Raw genomic sequence first — 20698 nt, forward strand, 5'->3', positions numbered from 1 at the left:
AAAAATAATAAATTAATTAATAGATAAGTGCCGATACTAAAACCAACATTCTAATAACCAGGTTTTCAAAGTAGCTGGTCCTGGATAGAAGCAGTTTGTTTAAGCACTCTATGATGAATGTTAAACGCATTTTCAATCTTTCAATCCACACTTGGATTCCAGATTCCTTCTTCCACATGGCAAGAGTAGATGGGCATGGTATGTTCATTGTATAAAGAATTCAACCTCAGGAGATCATCTCAAGAGATCACCTTTTCTTCTCTCTAGTGGATATTTACGGGCGCTAACCATCAGCTATCACTCCGATCCCTTCCCTCTTTTAATAGTTTCCAGATTCTCATTCTCTTCGCCATGCAGCCTCCCAGGGGCTTTAGAGGAAAATAAGCCCAACTCTGATGTCAGAGGAAAACCTGATTGACTTAAGCGAATCAGAACATATCAGCTCTGGTCGTAGTCCCCAGTTCAGAGATGACCATGAGATCTAAGCATAGGCAATCAGCGTGAATTTCAAAATTCTTGCTTGGAATGCTAGGTACTCTGTCTTCTATTGGATGCAAATAAGTGCTGCCAGCAGTCATCTCGTGATCTCTGGGCACTTGCTTTGGAATATAACTAACACTCTATAAAGAAGTATATAGAGATGGGAAGAAATGAGACCATGATAAGACCAGTGAACTGCAGGACTAACCTATCTGAAGCATGCTCTAACTTAGGACTTTTCAATTCTATCAGATAAAATATACCATTTATTGTTTAAACCAGTTTGAATTGGGTCTTCTGTTACTTGCATAAAAATTCCTGATACATCTTATAAGTCATCGCCAAATCAAGTCTACTCTTAAAATAAACATCAGAATAATTTTTTTATCCAAAGATAGTTCCCTTAAAGTTACCATCTCTTTTTCATCACACTATTTCTAGGGGTAGAGCTTGAGAAGACCTGTAGAATCTATAGGTCTCCCAACCCAAGACTTGGGTTCTGTGTTGAGGTTGCCTTCTGAGGCACCACTAGGTTGGGGGCAAGCCCCATCTACTCTACAGAAAGAAAGTAGCTATGTCAGAACATTTAAGCAGCAATGTCCATCCTTGGTTCACTTCCTCCACACTTTAAAAATAAAAAATAAAAAAACCTAAATTGGTTCAACACACTTTTGCTACTGGGAAATGTTTCATAACTACTAGTGAATAATTCAGCGAATATGATATTTTTAGTTTTCTATTGCCAGAGACACTCAGCTTTGATGGGAATGCTGTTGCCTTTCTTACTCTCCAAATCCCCTTTGCATCTAGGATCTCAAATGTACTACTTCCTTAACAGAGATCCAATCAACGATGGAAATCAAATCATATCATACTCCCTGCTCAATATCTCCCAATAGTTGCCATCACACTTAGAAAAGAATCCAAACTACTACCTCTCAGGCCTACATGATCTGGCCCCCGACAACTTTATCATTCGACTGCAGTCTGACCTTCTTGCTGTTGTTAAAAAATGCCAAGCCTGTTCCTGCCTGAGGCCCTCTGCTTTTCACTAGGTCCCCCTCCTCTCTGAAACCCTCTGCTACAAGCTCTTCACATGACAAGCTCCATCGCTTCCTTTTGTTTCTACCCACACATCACCTCCTCAAAGACAACCTCTGTGATGACCAGACAGAAACAGCACCCTATCACTATCCATCTTCTCACCCTGCTTTTTCGTCATAGCATTTATCACCTCCTGGGGTTGTGTTACATATATGCATATTTTTACCTTGTATATTATCTGTCTTTTTTAGAGAATAAAATGCAAGTCCCTTTAAGGCAGGGACTTTTCTCTTGTCTAATAATGTATCCACCAAACCTAAAATACTGCCTAGCCCATTCTAGGGGCTCGATATATCTTTTTATTTTATTTTTTAAAGAATGAATGAATGAATGAATGAATAACAAGGTTTGTTTGTTTTTTTAATCTTGGCTAAAAACAAACAAAAAAGCATCACAGAGGAACTTGTCTCCTGTTGGGCAAATTCCCCTTATCTTTAACAATTTGCCCAGCTTTATCTCACCTACCTCTGGATCTCTGTATCCCTAAATCCTTTGACACCAACAACTTAAATTGCTCCAACCTATAAAACATACAATCCTACAGATGATCACAGAAAGTGTCAGGGCCTTCAAAGATTCTTATAACAAAGAGTTGGATGTACAGACATAGAACTGCTCACCATATTTTAAATAACATGAAATCATTCTATTTAAACAGATTATAAAATAATATATCATTTATTGGATCCATATAGAAATCACTACTTTATCATGGAATGTTTGGCAAAAGGCCTGTGAAACAGGTAAGCAGTCATTAGATCTCAAAACTCCTATTACCCACTGAACATCTCAAATACACTTATTGGGGTAAGGTCCAGCTCTCTTAATGCTAATTAGCTAATCAAAAAAGTGAAACACTAAGAAAGTTTGTGTGACAAAAATTGGATATAAAATCCTTATGTCATAAATATTCCACTATGTCTGTGGAGAAAAATAATATTTCAAAGTAAAGGCTGTAGTTTTTCCATAATCAAAAGTGGTTAAATATTTTTAAATACGTTTCAACATATTTATGAAGAAATTCTCCTACATGCCTCCAAAGCCCTCTCATAAATCAGTATAATGTTTCCGAAGCACATTTGGAAGTAAAAAATTCATACCTATCAACTATATTTTTTTCTATGAGAAGAAGAATTAAGCAGCAAATACATTAATGTCTGAATTTATAATAGGAGTGGTTAACTCTTAGCCATAGCGAACTAATGAGGAATATTTTACTATGGAAGGATTAATCATGACCCTCCAACACTACGTAATTTGACATTTGGAGGACTTAATCATGAATGGATCTTATTCCCTTATTTACTTTTCATCATGGAGATGCCTTACAAAGACAGCACATGCTAGAATAAATATAACTCGTAAGCTCAATAGCTTAATCTTATTGCTTTAAAGAAATGGTTTTTAAATAATATTCCATAGCTTTTTAAAATAGTCCTCACAGAAGCAACACTACTATGATTATGTCATCTCTGGGCCAATGCAGCTCAAACATTGAGAAAATATCAGGATAGATGTAGAGGGCCTCGAAGCCTGACTAACCCTCTGTTAGCAGTGAGGTGACAACACAAATTCTGGGAGGTTGTGATTACTGCACATTGTCTTCCCTCCCCAGCCATTGATTATCTCTATCTTTGTTAAAGACTACAGGAATTTCATTTAACTAGAGTGCTCAGTAAATTGCAGCAGAGTTCAAGCATCTTTTACAGATTCATTAAACCATTGATCTGCCTTCTCGTGCTGGTAGTAGTTCCCAGCTTTGGCCCACAGCCTGGGTTTGCAGAGAATGCAACAAACTGATGTTTGTAACCTCTAAAGACAGTCTGTCAGTAGAAATTAGATTCCACCGTGTGCACGGCCACCCTAAGAGTGGATTGTGACACAGGGAATTTCCTATTCTCAGTGTGAAATGCTGGAGCAGAAATTAAGTAGCCATCCACAGCGAGATTTTCTTTATTCCATTCTAATAATATGAACAAAGAGCAAAGAGCTCACAGAACAAAGAATTACACATGGCTTTCTCAGTTCACACTCCTGCTTTTGTGGACAAAAGTATCCAGAGGTATTGAGATAGGGGAGAAATAAAAATAACTATGGGCATCCCTACAGTTTGCTTGTACTAGAATTTGTGACCAAACCTTGCAAAAGTATATGAAAGAGATTCTGGACTCAAACTAATACTTTAAAATATCTCGAGGCAACCCACCAAGCCTGTCTTATGTATGCACTTATTTAGACAGTTAACATTTTCAACAAAGCATCTGAATCAATAGAGCATAACTATGATCCTAGGAAGATGCACATTCATTCTCTTTTGGCTTCTCTGGACAGAGCACTAAGACCTCTTAGAAACTTCTCCCCCTCTGATCTTTATAATAACGTCTCATGACACTTCCTTTTAAAGTCAGGCACAAAGAGTAACTCTGTGCTTGATGTAGCTTATGATAGGAGAAGCACATCAAAATGACCCATTAGCTATTCTTTAAATGCTCATTCTTCAGATAAACCTGAACACTGTTAGCAGCAAGGTGAGAAAGTTGGCAATGCAAGTGACTGGATCGATAAGGAGAACGAATGTCCCAAATAACTAGATCCCTTCCTGATCATTTGTTTTACTGAACTGCCCATTGCCCAAACAGGCAGCCAGACTATGGACTCAAAGCAGGCACATTCATCACCGTGCAGCCGTAGTCACCAGAATACAATGTAGCTGATGCAATCTGACACTGTGGTTAATGTTAAAAGGGAGCGTGCCTTTGAGATGGATTGGATAATTACCAGCAGTTCAGATTAGAAAAACCTGATTTAAGTGTATAGCATTAGCTAGCACCAGAAGGATGGCCAGAGATTGACTGTGTCTGAAAATTAACATTCAAGTATAGATGTCAATAGCCCTGTGTATTGATCTTTGGGGGACTGGATTCAGATCTATAAAAAATGCCCCCTTTCCTTCTGCTCAGTGAAAAAAAAAAGGTTGAACATAGATTAGGGCTTGAAGCTATTTGGAGTTTAATCATCTCTTCATATTTAATCTAAAATGTCTAATATTATTCAGAAGTTGACATCCATTCTGGGAAATTAATTAGAATTAATTTTCCTCTGTTCTTCCCATAACCTCCCAAAATGTAGCCCATTAAAAACTAGATGTGGTTGCTATTCTTTTCTTTCAATACAAGCTCACTTGCCCCAGTCTGTTTGTGTTCCAGGTATCCCTGAGACCAGTATTTTTCAAATGGTATTCAAGTGTTCCAGTAAACATGACGATCACACACCTCTTCCCCAAGCTTCTGGTGACTTTGTAGGGCATGGCGTCCCACCCAGCCTGCAGAACCTCTGCCTGGAACTCTTTCTGGCTTTCTCCAACAGCACAGCATCACTTTAACCTGACCCACATCTTACTTCAGCAGAATTCTTACTTAGCCAGAATTCTCCTGCTCTAACCTCACCCTAAATGTGTTTTTAAGGGCTAACACCTTCCCCGCCTCGTCTGCTCTTGCTTTTTTCATAGGTTCTCATTTGCAGCAGCTCATCAATATTCCATTCCATATTTCAAAACACCAGAGAACAAGAAAAGGTACGCTCTCCTTTCCCCAGAGCTTCCCTGTTTGTTGTGACCAAAAGGGAACTCGGCCACTGGCCTACGGGCTAAAGCTTTGGGAGGCAGAGGCCACACTACATGCAGGTAGTGGGGTAGGCCCGCAGCACAGTTCCAAGGGACACTGCAGAACCAAAGCAATCATCCAGCAGGTAGACAGACCCAACAGGCTCAATGGTGACCCATAAAAACAAGGTGAATCCACGGAAAGAACTCTGGTGCTCCCTTAGCACATTTACTTGTTGATCAAGAATATTTGCAAGCAACTGGCAGCAACGAGTCTGTGGCCTGAGCTTCAGGCAGTCAGGGGACAATAATTACAAGTAATTTCTTAATGTCCTTCCCCAAACCTTCATGAATGATAGCCATTTTGCAAATTAAATCTTGCAGGTGTTTGAAGAAAAAAAAGTAGACAGGTTAATCACTAGATTACCAGGGCAACTGTTACACATTTCTTCTGTACTACTAGGTTCTATAATTAAGTCTGAAACTGAGAATCTTTCTCAGGATATATTCAAGTTTAATAAAAAGGCCAAAAGTCTAAATAAAATGTAACTCCAAATAATACGATGATACGTGCTTATTAGTAACAGGTTCTTCCAAAAGGGATCTCTTCTAAGAAGAGATCACTAGGTATCCAGCGATATAGTTTGAAAGTAAAAGAAATACTTATTAAACAATAGTCCCTTCACTAAATATTTGTTATTTTTATCATGATTTTTAGGAGGTCTTAATAACATCATCTGAAATGTTGTTTGTCTATATAAGCTTCTTATTTTTAATTCATCCCTATCTTTATCTCTTATCTACACAGGTTCCTTCCCACCACGATCTGTCAGGGAGCAGCAATATTATGATATTAAAAAAGGATTTCTATCTATTCTTGTCTGAAATTTTTGAAAACTAGAACAAGGAAGCAAAACTTTGGTGTTCTTAGGAATTTGTGTCTATTACTAAAGTATTGGTGCTACTAATCCATGAAGAACACTATAAATTTGAGATCTGAACAAGGAAAGAAAACAATCATTTTTACATTGCCTAAGCTGGCCATTTGTCTTGAGTTTTGATTTCCTGTTTGATTTGCAGACATTAGTTTAGACAACAAAATATTTTCCACGCAGAAATATAAAGATCAAACACGGGATATCTGGAAATGACTACTATTTGTGGTCTTGTTTGTTACTCTCACTTTTAAAAGGATAATGGTTACAAGGCATTACTCACTTAGGAGAAAATATTTTTAAGGGTCTGTTATTGTGCAAAGTAAAACTGGTATTAGTTGGACTAAACACTTCGGCATCTCTTGCAAAACCACTAAGGAGTCTCTGCAACTTTCCAGTTCCTAGGTCAATCACTAGGCTAGAAATATTCTCAAGCCCTTCTCTACTTGTGGCCTCAGAAAAGGGCTGGGAAAAGAGTGAGCTATTAGTTCCCTGACAAGTCTCTAGTGCATCTAGTAATGAGACTGACATCCCATTGTTCGGCCAATGTTCATGGACGACACAAGTATTTTTTTTACTGGCTGTTTCAAAAACTTTTGAGCCAGCAATTGAGCCTGCTGGGGATAAGGATTCCACAAAATATAATTATGAATTAACTCTATACACATCTTAGGGACAGCATCCTGAAATGCATAAGGCAGAAGTTAGGTTCATTAAATGAATATGGCCGTGATTCACAGCCTTTCTCCAACAGAAGCATTTTCGAAGAAAGCCTACATACTTGTAGCAATCCAAACAATTCTTCCAATAAAATTTTAAGTTTCGTTTAAAAATATAACCTACATGTCATAAAGGGTTAAATTTGGCTTCAAGCCATCCCACCTTACTTCACAGTGCCGGGCGCTGGTAAGAGAGGGATGTGGCATTCTTAATCTGCTCCATCAAACGAACCCAAAGAGAAAGAAGGTTCGAGAAGCAAATGAAATTTAAAGAGCCAATTTTCGGTGGGCCTTCATTTTGAGGGTTGGGCTATTTTTGTCCTTGTTTTTAGCAGAAAATCAGTTCCTGCTTCTATACCCCAGCATTTGTGAAGAGGATAGCAGGGAACCACAGGCACAGCTGTCCAATTTACATTCACAAATGCAGGTGTTGCTCAGACACAAAACAGAGGTCAGCTGAATACTGCTCCTAATTAGCTACCTTTTTTACTAGGATTTTTCTTTGTGAAGTTATGCATGCAATTTGGGTTCAACTTAGAGCCCATTTTTAGATCCCAGCATGCTATCCACCAAGAAGCAGGCTGTCATTCTAAAGCATAATTTACAGCATAGTTAATCTTACATGTTTTTTTTTTTAATCTACATTATACCTAAAGCAAAATTCTGTTCTGCACACACATTCCTTACTCTATTTTCCATCCACTTCTCAGTATTTAGAAGTGTAGAATTTAGCCAGAAAATTTTTTATGTAGGAATGGGAAGAACTTTGCCCTTTCCCTAGGATTAAGAAAGTCCACAGTTTTAATAATGGGGACTAAAGACTTTATTAAATGATACAAGAATAGACTAGCTATTTGCTATTGTCTTCAGCAGGGAACGCCCTGGGGCTGATTTCAGCGGTTCTTAGAAATGGCAGGATGGAGTCTGCTACCTAATACAATCCATTAGGAAACCCAAGCCCTAAATGAAATGACCACAAAATCCTATCAGTTAACAGAAATGCAGCAGCTGTACATGTTTATTGTAATACAATAGGATATTGTTACAGAGATAACACTCTTAAAATTAAAAAAAAAAGAAAAAAAGAAAAAGAAGAATCCAGCCAGCAATGTGACCAGTTTTTCTCTGTTTGAAAAGTGAGAACGTATAGTGTGGCAGAGATTTGGAATACATAAATAAGCAAGAAGATTGCAGAGAAGACAGCCCACTAACGTGCTTCTGGGATCAGCCGTCAGACAAGCCACTTTGACTCCCAGGTTTGCAGGATGTGAAAGATAGAGGTCCTCCTTCCTCCCCCTGCTGATTTCACCTACGCTAAGTATTCCAAACGCTGCTTCTTATCTTGGCTCCCAGTTACCCAGTTTTCAAAACTAAATGCAGTTGAAGTTTAAATTCGTTTGACCTTTAACTTTATAATGATGTAATATGACATATTATTTATAATGATATAAATATATATGGTATCATTATATATGGTATTTTATATAGATAGATATAGAGATAGGTTATAGATTATTTGGGGCTGTTTTTCCAATTGAATTGAGTGTCTTTCTTCAAAGGCTTACTAAAGTAAAACCACATTTCAAAGTATATAACATGTATCACCAGGATTGTGACAAATTCTTCTTGCTTGATTTTTTTCACTACAGGCAGTCCATCAAAATTCAGGCGCATAGCCCTTTAGAATCATAGAAAGACAAAAACCCTGTTCTCTAACCGTCTTCTAGGATGGAATGCAAAGTATTTTGTTGTGGTAAGTAGGGCTTTGAAGACAAAAGCGCTGGGTCCACTCCTGTGACTGTTATCCCAGAGTTCGGCACTCAAAAGGGGGAGCCCCCGGGTCTCAGAGATCACTTTTAATCCCCTTATATTAAAACAAAATGTGTCTCCCGTGCATTGCTCTCACCACCCTCCTCTGAAGCCTCACTGGTCCCTCCCAAAGGAACGTGAACTGGACTGGTGACTGTCCCAAAAAAATTCCAAAACAGTTTCCTTACTTGCCTCCCTGTTCCAGTGAAGATTATGAGCCTAATTCTTAGAGACTGCTTCTAAAATTCCACCCCACTGAATCCTGCAGCCTAATTCTTTCAGCATTATGTTTTTTGGCAGAGTGATGTGACCCAAATTTGCAGGAGATAATTTGCTGCAACAGTGCTTCTTCAATGCAATGAGCCCGAGATTAGCATCTCAGGATTGCAAATCAGACTTAAAAATAATAATAATAATTGTTTGCTTTAAGAAAGGACAGATTTTGATCTTGAATTATAGAAATGGCAATGCTCAGCAAAGTGTGGACAGTTTTATGAATTAAGGAAGCTTTACAGATCAATGGGAAATAATCAAGAACTAGCCATTTACTTCAGTAATTGGTGGCAAAATGCTATAGAGGTTCTTTAAAAATTAAGAAATTAGCTGTGTGTGTATGTGTGTTTGTGACTGTAAAAACATCATGCATTCCATTTCCCATCAGTGGTGGCCAATACTATTCTAAAAGGACATATTCAAATCTGAGATGTCTTAAAACAAACAAAAAAAACCAACCAAAAAAAAACTACAACTATGGCTGTTCCTGTGTTCACCCACCATGCTTCTCACAAATGCTTGGCTATGTGAGCAATGCTGGTTCACATATTCATTCTTTCACCTTTTCTCGATATCAGTCAACTTTAATAGAAAGTGTCAAGAGAGACTTGACAGGTTTCTTGATTAGAATTTGTGGATCGGATTTTGGAAAGAGCCAGAGCAATATTTCCATTGGGAACAAGTATTAAACTGAGTGGACTAAAGCTTTCTGGCCATGTGTCTGCGGCTAGTTTCTCAGCCTTTATAAGAAATCTCTACCACTTATCTTTCAAGACTCTAGTCTATGCACTCTACTGCTGGAAAGTCACTGTCACTTAGGATACCAGCTGCGATCACCGTGTCCTCATCAAATTCATTCACCCTCTCAAAATTCAAACACCAAGACAAGAAAAACTGAAGAACAGGTTACACATTAGAAGGGGATTCCTTATTCCAAAAGGTTAAGTATGACAGAGAAAGAGAACAGACAAAACAGAAAGAATATAAATGACAGATGCGCAGTGCTGTCAGCTAGAGGCTAAGAGGCACGTGCGCATGTGGTCTGATGAGGCCTGTGTGGGCCGCCTCTCTCTATGTGCTCTTACCTTATTTCTCTTGAAGTAGGCTCGTCGGCAGGCTGCAAAGCACTTCTCGCTGCAGAAGCTTTTCACCTCACTTCCCATACTCAGGGAATAGCGCTTGATTCCCACTTTCTGGCACCAGGCACACATTATTTGTACATTTGACACATCATCTTCTATAATAAAAGTATAAGAAAAATGTTCATATCAGAAGCAAACATCCCTTCAAACTTAGACACACCCTGAACCTGAATGAGCTACTTGAGGTGTGATTTAATATCCACACCTCACCGCTTTCCGACCTAGTAGCTCTTGGTGGGAAGACTCCGTGCTTTTTCTTTTCCTTTGGGGCGGGGAGGTGGAGTTGCTCTTATATTTCCAAAAGATATCATTTACTTAAAAACCAGAGCATAACTGCAGAGCCATAAAAATTCCTAGGGCTTCTTAGCCCGGCAAACATGCTTATTCTGCCTGGTTGTAAAAGGACTCATTTCTTCAAAGGTACTGCTGAAAGCCTACAAGTTCCACATTGAGTGGGACGCTTATACCCACCTATGTGATGCCCTAATGTGAACCTGGACAGTCAGGAGCCAGGATCCATCTTGGCATGTTCCCTATTACTGTTACATGATATGGGGGTGTTGTTTACTCTTGCAATATAATGATTCTCAAGTGATATGGTTAGTGAAAAAGGAAAGATGTGATGGCCAGATTCTGCCGACAGAAAGGCACTAGCCTGGCTCACTCAGTTGTCTCCTATGATGCAGCCTTCCCACACGGGTGTCCCCAGGCAGGTGCAGGCCTGATTTAAACTCTCCTCCATGTGATGAGGTTCATGTTCCCTAGAGAGAGTAGTAATGGAGTGTCAGCAATGAGACCTGAGGTCACATAGCTTCCCAGATCATTCTTGGTCAGATTGGTAGTCCTCGTCGCTCCTGTAGGACCTGGCAACCATGTCATGGGGATGCTCAGAATGATGTTAGATAGTATGCAAATATTTTCAATATTTAAAATACTGTATTTCTTTTCCTTTGTAAGAGAAGAAAACAAATTTAAGTAGTAAAACAAGCCCATGATATCACAAATATTAGTGCTTAAAACAAAGGCTTTTAAAAGCGAGTCAGTTAATCAAATGTAATAGTAAATCATAGTACAAGTGGTAAGATACTATGACGAAAATGTGATGGTGATATTCAAATGACTGAAGTCTGGGAAACGTTGGCAGAGGTCTAAAAGGAGACTTTAAGTAGAATTTTAAGAATTATTTCCTAGCTGTCTTGACTTCCCAATTGACAATGTGTGTGTATGACTGATCGCCACTTAGCCACATCTCTTTGTCCTTTACGGATTTTTTTTTTTTTTTGGTACTAACCCAGACTCATGCTCCAGACATGAATGGTAATCACAAAATCCCCAACAAGCTCTGGTATAGTGTTGTCTGATTTCTGAATAAAATCCCCCAAAGACTAATTGCTAAGCAAGGCCTGGTCCATGAGCTGTTGACATATTCATGGTTCATAGAGTCTGTCATGCAATCATTCCATTCCCAGGAAAAGATTTGGTTTGAGGCAGTGCGGTCATCAGCCTGCAAAATTAGAAGCAAACTAATTTGTAGTGCAGTGATACGGTTTCTTTTCCCCCTGAGTATCATCACTCAGAACTATGTGCAGCATTTTTTATTTACCTTAATGGAATAAAAATTCTAAATGACTGTTTTTATTTCACAGTTATATATTATGATTTATTATTAATTATAATAAGTGAGAAAGCGTAAAAATGACCTTTAATGTTAATCAAACATTTTTGATAACATAACTTTCTTGAAATGGAGTCAACACTAGTAGTTTCTGTTTTTCCCAATAGATTAGCTGCTTTAAAATCTTAAATTCCTGAAAAAGAAGATGATACAGTAGAACTCTCACAAATGATCCACTGGCAATAAGCTTGATTCTGGTGAAATCTGTAAGGAAAAAAAAATTTTATGGGGGAAGTTATTTGGCCTGAGTTCAAGGAAGAAACTCTACTTCCCAAGGAAGAACTTTAGGATTCGTATTAGGTTCCCCTCATTGTTTCTTCCTTTATATGGTCTGGTTTGGGAAACAAAACATAAGATTTTTAGTCCTAGCTCTTTAACTATAATGGACTAAAACTGAGATGACAAAGAGTAAGAGAAGCAAAGGCACTCAGCCTGTGCTCTGGCCAGGCCTGGAGGAATGACACTTGGGGCAAAACGGCTGCTTGCAGGTTTTTTTCATGCTTCATTATCATCATTAGACAGACCCGCTTCTCATTTTTTTTTTTTTTTTTTAAGGAAGGCAAGGGTATTTTCTTAGAACAGACCTGATGAATAAAAAAAAAGGAGAATTTTTAAAGCAGATTATTTTTATAAATCATTTGTACTATAAAGTAACAATATGGTTGTTACAATGGGAAGATGAAACAAAAGAATGTGCACTTTTGTTTTTTTAATCTGGTAACTGGAAAACTCTTAGAATGGTGGTTAGTATCCAGCTTACTAAATAATTCAGTATTCCTACAGTTTTTCATAAAATTCTGTTGCATAAAAGCAAATACTGAAAAACTTCTATCAGATTTCTCTTTTTCTATCATCAAACTGTTATCTATAGCTAATACTCCAAAGAAGAGTCTGGTAAGTGGATTATTCCAAAAGTTCAATAAAACATTTTTAGATATCTCAGGTATTCTAGTCTTATAAAAGTCACTTTTATTAATATTATATTTTTAAAACTAAGAAAGAACTGTGATTTTCTAAATTATTTCTGTCAGCAAAACAACATAGCTCAAAATTCTGCCACCAGACATGAGATGGTGCCCCATCTTAAATAGTATGACTGCTCCCCTAGAAAAGTGAGATTTTCTTAAGTGCATTTCAACAACCACATCTTTTTTTTTTTTACCTGAAACCCAGGAATTATGTGGGTGCTTTACACTGGCAAAACAGAAGGCCCCAGCACTTTAGCTTTTTTAACTTGAACTGCTTTAAATTTTTTTATTTAAAAAAACATTTCTTCTAATTAAGAAAACTCTGATTTCCTATTTTATAGTCAGGTTAAATGTTTGTGCCATTAGAGATTTAAGATTACTTCAAAAATGATTCACATAACGAATTTTTCCTTACAGCCATTAGCCTATGTATTTTTCATAATGAACAATGCAACAAATGCAAAATATTTACAGCATTAAATCACACTGCCAACGTGAACAGTTTGTATAACATGATAAAATTTTCATATGATAATGTCATATAAATATGTATCAGTCAAAATATGCATGTTTCAATTAATCATGAATTTTGTACCACCTCTTTAGGACTTAATTAAGCAAAATGTTTAGGGCATTTTCTTTCTAATCTAATGTTCAAAGAACTATAGAACATTATTCTGCTTTACATCCCAAAAGGAGTAATTCAGATTAATTACTCTAAGATGAAATCAAATTGTATTTATCATAGTTCAGAGAAGTATGAGATCAAGCATTTCTGGAATGCCTTGCTAAAGTTGTTTGAGAAACTGCCCTATCTGGTGACTTTTGAAAATAAAGACAGCCACTGGTCAGTATCATTCTGGAGACATTAGAATTGGCTGTGAACATGCATGATTGCTTACCTGACCAGAGCCCAAAGAAAATCAGGGGACCTCATGGTCCCCAAGTGATTAGACTACAGATTTACCACCCCTTTGCAACTTCCATGGGAGTCAAAGACTGAAGAAAAAATCTGAAAGTATTTGCTAATGATATTTTTCTCTTCCAATAGTTTCTAAAATGCACACATCCAGATAATTATTTCAAGACTTGAATTACACTTGAAACAAGTTGCAAGGCAGTCTGAATTGACTGTGTGCTCTCCACGCCATGAAACGAAAGATGGCACAGGTAGTACTCAGTTAATCTATTTGTTGGAGCAGCTATATTTAAGAACAGAAAGAAGACATGGTCTGGAAAGCAAGCAAAAAACTAGGGTTAAAGTTTGCTTTCTTTTCAGCCCTTCTTGGGATAATTCAATTCCAAAAACTCTAAAGTAGTCCAATTTAAAAGTCTTGACAGAGTCCTATACAAGCTTCTGTACAGTTTCCTGTGTTCTAGAAGTGAATATTCAAGGTCACCCAGAAAAAATTTGAACCGCTGAGCCAAAAAGGAAAGTAAACATAGCTAGCCATTATTTAGTATTTAGTAGATGCCATGCCCAGTGCAAAATTCTTTAAATCCATTATTTAATCTTAATTACGAGCACCACCCACCAGCAGGTACTAACATTATCCCTATTGTACAGATGAGGAAAGTGAGGTTTAGAGGTTAAGTAATTTGCTCCAAATCATACAGCCAGTACATACCAAAGCTTGCATGAAACCAGGCTGTCTGACTCCAGAGCCCAAGATCTTGACCACTATGCCTTGGAGACCACAGCCTTTTTAAGCATATGAGATTACACACAATCCACATGGACTTCCCTCTACTGAAAGATTAAAAGCTGTCACAGATTCTGCTACATACTGGAACACTTATAATCATGACACACTAATAACCAAAGAAAATGAAATCAAAAAGGTCAAAATGTCTTTGAGAAGACAGTTGAAGTGTTACTCAGTATTTGTCGATTGATTAAAACAAACAAGTTAAAGGTCTGCAGTGAAAGTCTTTACCTCTTATGACTATAGAACTTGAATTTGCTGCAAACTTCCTGTCTGAACTTTCACCAGCAACTTCCACTTAAACATTAAATGATGAGAAAGAATCAATAATAGCTAGATCTCAGAAAGCATTCATTCTACCCACATGCAAGCAATATTGTTCCCAGCTTTCTCTTTTGTAAGGAGGGGCGTCACAGCAGAATATAGATAAGATTGATGTTCCATGTGGGTCAAGTGGGGAATCATTTACATCTGTAATTTCAAAGATGCCAATAAGAATTTCCTAGCTTCAAAAAGTATCCCTCAACGGCTCACTAATTAAATTCTATCATTAGAGAGTAATTTCTTTGCCTAAATATTTCTTATATCCCATTTAAACACAAATTCTCTGAAAGCAAGAAGGCTCAATAGACATTTGCCAATAATGATTTACGCTTTAAAATGAGTGCTTCCTTCTGAAAAACAAGTTTTCACAGAGAGTGGGGAGAAGGGCTGAGGACAGGGTTCCAGTGAAAAAGATGGAAGGCAGAGATGAGAGAGGCTAGGGCACCAGATGCCTCTGGTCACTACTTTGCTAACATCTAGCCCTAGACATATAGGCAGAGCAAGCTGAGGGCAGCCAAGCTAAGATAGGGTGGACAGAAAAAAATACTGTCTGATCACACTTTGGTACAACGTCAAATATTTTCAGAGTGCCTTTTAGATGTGAATGTAAAGTACAGTAGAAGTTGAAGGAGGTGGGTGAAATGGCAGAGAGCTAGGGATCACTAGAAAAGAAAGGTAACACATATACTGCTTTGCAAACGTAGGTCGCTATTATTTGAAAGACAGTATGGTCGGATACAGAGAGATAGAGACAGAAGACGTTGATGAAAGTATTAACACTGCCTCTTCTGGTTGTATGAGGTGGGCAAGTCACTCAAGGGTAGTAATGCCCACCGTAAGTATAGCTGTGGTGAGGATCAAACGAGAGAAAGTAGGAGTATTCTACATCTCAGTGAGCCTTCCTTAGAATTACTGGCAGAGCTGTAAGAAAGGGTAGGTGTCAGCCGTCTGTATGCCGTGTAGAGAGGCACCAGCCTCTTCAATCACATTCCCTCCCATGGATGACATCTATAGAACGACTATCTTTGAATACAAAGAACAACTCAGTAATTGGTTAAATTTCACTAACTCAGACTATTTAAGAGTAAAGCCATTAGATTTAATAAAAGCTTCACTTACAGTTATTCATTCTAAAAATAACGAGTTAATAGTTGACAAGGTGTTGCCAAATATATCACTGTACTGACAGATATTCTGTTATTTATAGATGGGAATTCTTTGTAATTATTATATCAACTATCCACACATGGGTAGATCTTTCTAAGTGCCTGAAAAGTTTGCTCTTTTAAAAAGTATAGTAACAACTGAAAATGTTTGCCACCTTGGTAACTTAACTATCAAAAATTGCCAAATAACAGAGTCTGAATTAATAAAACTTTATTGCACTTACTTCTCATTTAAAAAATAGGTGCAATTAAATGATAGAGGTTCATACAACTACGATTCCTTGTAGTGCCTAAAATTATTCCTATTTTTCTTTTGGAAATGGAATTATTTGAAGTGATTTCAAAAATTTAAATAGTTTGCACCCCTCTAAATAGAGTAGTACTTGACCCCAAAATAAAATCTAAATCTCCACACATAAACTAAAATTTGATTTAAGTAAAAGAAATGAGCACATATTACACAATATGACAGAAAAATGAAAAAATTTAAAACTAATTTTCAATTTTCTAATGGAAATTTTCTAGCCAATTTTAATTATTTATATATATGAATACATACATACACATATATGTATACATATACACACACATATGAATAAATTAGACATTTACATGCAGATCCTTGCACTGGTGACTGGTCAAGAATGCTGAGTTGAATAGGACATGGCTCTGCTCCCAAGAGGACAGAAAAGTGTGTGACTCATTATATGACAGGCTGAATGTGGTGAGAGGTGTAGAAACCTGTTAGAGCCCGCAGAGCACAGCATTTGAGTTGGGTCTGCCCGGTCTGGAGAGGAAGAAGGTTTAAGAGAAGGTGGGAAAGGACAGAAGAACAGCAGGAGACAGGGAAGAGCTCCAGGAAGGGAGGGGTCCTGAACTCGCCCCTTCTCCAAGACTGTGTGAAGAGCAAAGTAGGAGATTAGACTGGGCAGGTGGGGCCTGATCAAAGGGTCTTCTGAATGTCATTCTGCTATGGGCCGGGGGGCACATCTTTATTCCACAAGTAATAAGAAGCTCCCAAATATTTTTCAGCAGGACTTGACAGGAACAGAGATGTGCTGAGAAATGGTATTTCAGTAGGATGGATCAGAATTTGGAAAGACTGGAATCTTGTTCCACATCTAGAAACCTCAGCAAGCAACATGAGAGCGGCTCCATGTCTCATTCACCTTTGTGTGTTCAGTGCCTAGCACATAACAGTGCTTAAACTATGTTGAATGAACGAATAAATGAACGGATGGATGGATGGATGGATAGATGGATGGATAGATGGATGGATGGATGGATGAGGAGGAAAGGAGATGAAGTTTCAAACCTATAGAGTAAGTAGAAATGAAAAGAAGGAAAATAAGAAATCCCATAAAGTCACAAAGTATTAATTCTCTCTTGAACATCATACTAACTTGGATTCTTTAACAAGACACTACTAAGCTCATGTGCCTGCAGCTCTTTATCATTAATTTGAATATCTACCTAAAATTTCATTGATTTTCCAGTGAAGAGATGTCTCTTGAAAGTGTCTCTGACAACCTCGCCTCCACTTCTCAGTATTCACTGTAGAGAGTCTATCTTTCCTATGTACTCGCCCTCAGGAACTGGAATAAGAGGGTAGAACCTAGGAGTAAGGAAAGACCAAAGCCACTTCCCAAAGCACATGCCACAGAACACCAACCTCATGGGATCCTTAAATGGGTGTTATTTTTTAAAAGACTTCCATTGTCAAATATGTATGGAAAACACTGGTAAAGAAAGTAAACAAGAGTCTCTTTACTATAAAACTTTTTGGTATGTACAATGTGTACCATTAAGGATCTTTGAGAGGGAGATAGAGTGTGATGTATTTCACAAATTTGACCATGGATATGTCTTTCCACACAGAATCCACATGACTGGACTTCTGCGGAAGTATTTCTGGGACATGTGGCTCCACTGCCCTACATCAGCACAGAAGCATCAGCACTTCCATGTGTGTCATTAATCATCTATAAGATTTCTTCTCTTTTGTCAAGAATTAGATCTTTCATTGCTAGGAGCCTCCTTTGTCAATACTGGACCATGTGGGCAGTGCTGGGTGTGCTGACCAGTGCTTACCAGTCCTCAATAAATATCACCACATGCTAACATGCCCATGGTCCACAAAGTCCTATGGTGTCAGCTACCTGCATCAAACACAGAGAAGGCAACTCTTTTCCTGTCTTACAGAGAAAATGGCAGAAATTCAGAAGGTAATGGAAGAGCAACACTGCTCTTAACAGACTGAACAATCCATGTTTCCATGGACAAGGAACTCAAGCAAACTCTTGTCCCTCTGACCAATTCAAGGTGCCCTGGGATAATGATGCTACAGTCATGGGATTGCTCTCCATTGGCCTTCCCTCTCCTACATGGCTGAAGATCATTCACTTAGGCCCAGCATCTAGCCGACAAATGCATGTGATTAGGGACGGGACGACAGCAGGCAGGGGGCAAGATCAAAGATGGTGCACCAGCAAATCCATCACTGCCAGAAAAGGCAATTCCAAGCCCCTGACCTACATGGAAGGTCATCACCTCCAAAGAAATAACAATAGCAGTACTATAGGACTAAAGGGTCAAGCTGCTTTATGTAGAACGTCAGAGCAAAGGAAGTATTCCCATCACCTACTATTTTATCTGAGGGGCTCATTTCCCCTTCTGGAATCTGGCCATCCCATTAATTACACTTAATGGACTCCACGGTTAACAAAACTTCCCAGAGGGGAAATCTTAATGGTAAACAAAGGATTCATTTATTTACTCAGCTTTGTGCCAGGCACTGTACTAGGAGCTGGACATATACTACAAACAAGGCAGACATGATCCTAGTCCTCAAGGAGTTTTCCATGGCTGCCCCCAGTGTAAAATGCCAATGTGCAGTAGAAAAGGACTGTAGAAAAGCCAGGCCTGCTCCCAGGACTGTGTCACCACCAGGGGGTCACAGAAGCCAGGTGTTTGTGGTGACCACAGAGTGGGGTATAAGCAGCCCCACTGGAGGGGAGTATAAGCAGCCCCATCATGAATGACCATCAGGCCAAGTCAAACATCTCAGCATTCTAGCTAGTTTTGCCAAGTAGCACACCATGCTGGGGCTGCCATCCCAAAGGTGGTAGGCTAGAAACATGGGTAGGCTAGACACCTGGGAAAATTAAAGCATTCACATGAAGCACTTGCTTTTCTCCTCCTCAGAACCTCTTCTTCTCTCCAGGCCCTGAACTACAAGTTCAAAAATTAAAGAGTTAGAAGAACTTCACTTTACTAAATTTGTTAAAAGAACCAAGGTGAACTTGCTGGAACACTGTCAATGAGAAAATTTACTTCCCTCTTCATCTTTCCCATCTTGAAATATTTAAAGGGCCCTGTGCCAATCCCTACTTAGGAATGTGATGAGACATAACACACCAATACAGCCTGGTTAGGGAAAAAGTGGAAGCATACCAACAGAATAACCTATCAGAGTCCTCTTCCTTCCTCTCTACATATTCCCCTGGGACATATCATCTATGTACTCCTGTGACTCCAGTTACCATACATAAGATGATTTCCAAATCAACACAGTTATCTCTCATGAGATATTACTTCACACTGCCTCTAAGACTTCTTAAGCTCGTCATGCCCAAAGCTGCACACACATCCCTCCCCCTAACCTGCCCTCCACTGTGTTTTTCATCTCAGTTCCTGGCCCTAACATCCATGCAGTTACCTGCTAGCAGAAATCTGGTATCTTTTCTGCCTCTTCCCTCCCTCTTATCTCTCACGTTCTGATTAATCACTAAATCCTCCTAATATTTTCAATATAGCCACTTATTCATTCATTCACTCATTCAGTCATTCAATAAATATTTATCAGATCCACTTATGTACCAGGCACTGTTCTAGGTGCCGTCCTCATGGAGTGAAGCCACCAACACCTCTTGCCCATACTATACATGGCCTCCAATCTCACTCCCATCTAATTCACGCCCTCCACTCTGGATATGGGGAATCCTATTGAAACACAATTCTTGTTACTGCTCTCACCTGCTCAAAACCCCTCAGTGGCAACTAATGCCCTCAAAAAGAAGCTGAACTCCTCAACATGGCCTCCATGACTCCCAGGACCAGGCCAGCCTATCAGCTTGTCTATTCTCTGAGCTCTAACTTCTTCTACTTTCCTTGAACCTCTCTTTCACTTGGAGCCTTTCTATGTGCTGCTTCTTTACCCACAACCTCAAAATCCTTGACCGATTCAGTACTACTGCTCCTTCACATCTTACCTGAAACCTCATCCTAGGGAGGTCTTTCCTGACCCCAATCCTGGACAGATCCCACAAAACTCTGGGCTTGATCACCTCCAGACTCAATTGAGATTCATTTTTACTGTCTTGTCTCCTCCACCTCACTATGAGCCAGTTAAGACAAGGCCCATGTCTGTCTTGTTCACTAGAACGTAATGACTTATTTGGGCCTCAGCAGGAGACATTATGTTACCAAGGAGAAAAAGCAGAATCCTTACTAGATGCACTTTGGATGGTTGGATCCCTGGGGGGCGGGGGGAGGGGGGGGGGGGTAGGGGAGGGGAAGAACAGGAGGGGCCAAGGACACCATCTTTAGAAATCACTCAGTAATCACTGCCATGTGTTGCCTTAGAGGGAAGCACCAGTGAAAAGCCCCAGAACAGAATGCAATCGTTATTTCCACTCTCCTTGGTGAAGTCCACGAACTAAGCCTTCTCAACTTAACAGGAACTTTGAGAAATAAGCACTGGAAATGTCCCTAGAATAACAAGAGTTATCAACTTC

At 38.9% G+C, this 20698-nt stretch overlaps 1 protein-coding gene across 1 annotated transcript in view; it reads right to left on the minus strand.

Moving 5' to 3' along the window:
* SOBP (sine oculis binding protein homolog) overlaps positions 1–20698 on the minus strand; it is a 144036-nt gene that overhangs the window by 96198 nt on the left and 27140 nt on the right. The window contains 1 exon segment of the mRNA XM_011360691.2: positions 10007–10158. Within this exon segment, the coding sequence (XP_011358993.1) occupies positions 10007–10158 (152 nt within the window).

This window comes from Pteropus vampyrus, unplaced genomic scaffold (assembly GCF_000151845.1).
Source record: "Pteropus vampyrus isolate Shadow unplaced genomic scaffold, Pvam_2.0 Scaffold58, whole genome shotgun sequence".
NCBI classification, from domain to species: Eukaryota; Metazoa; Chordata; class Mammalia; order Chiroptera; family Pteropodidae; genus Pteropus; species Pteropus vampyrus.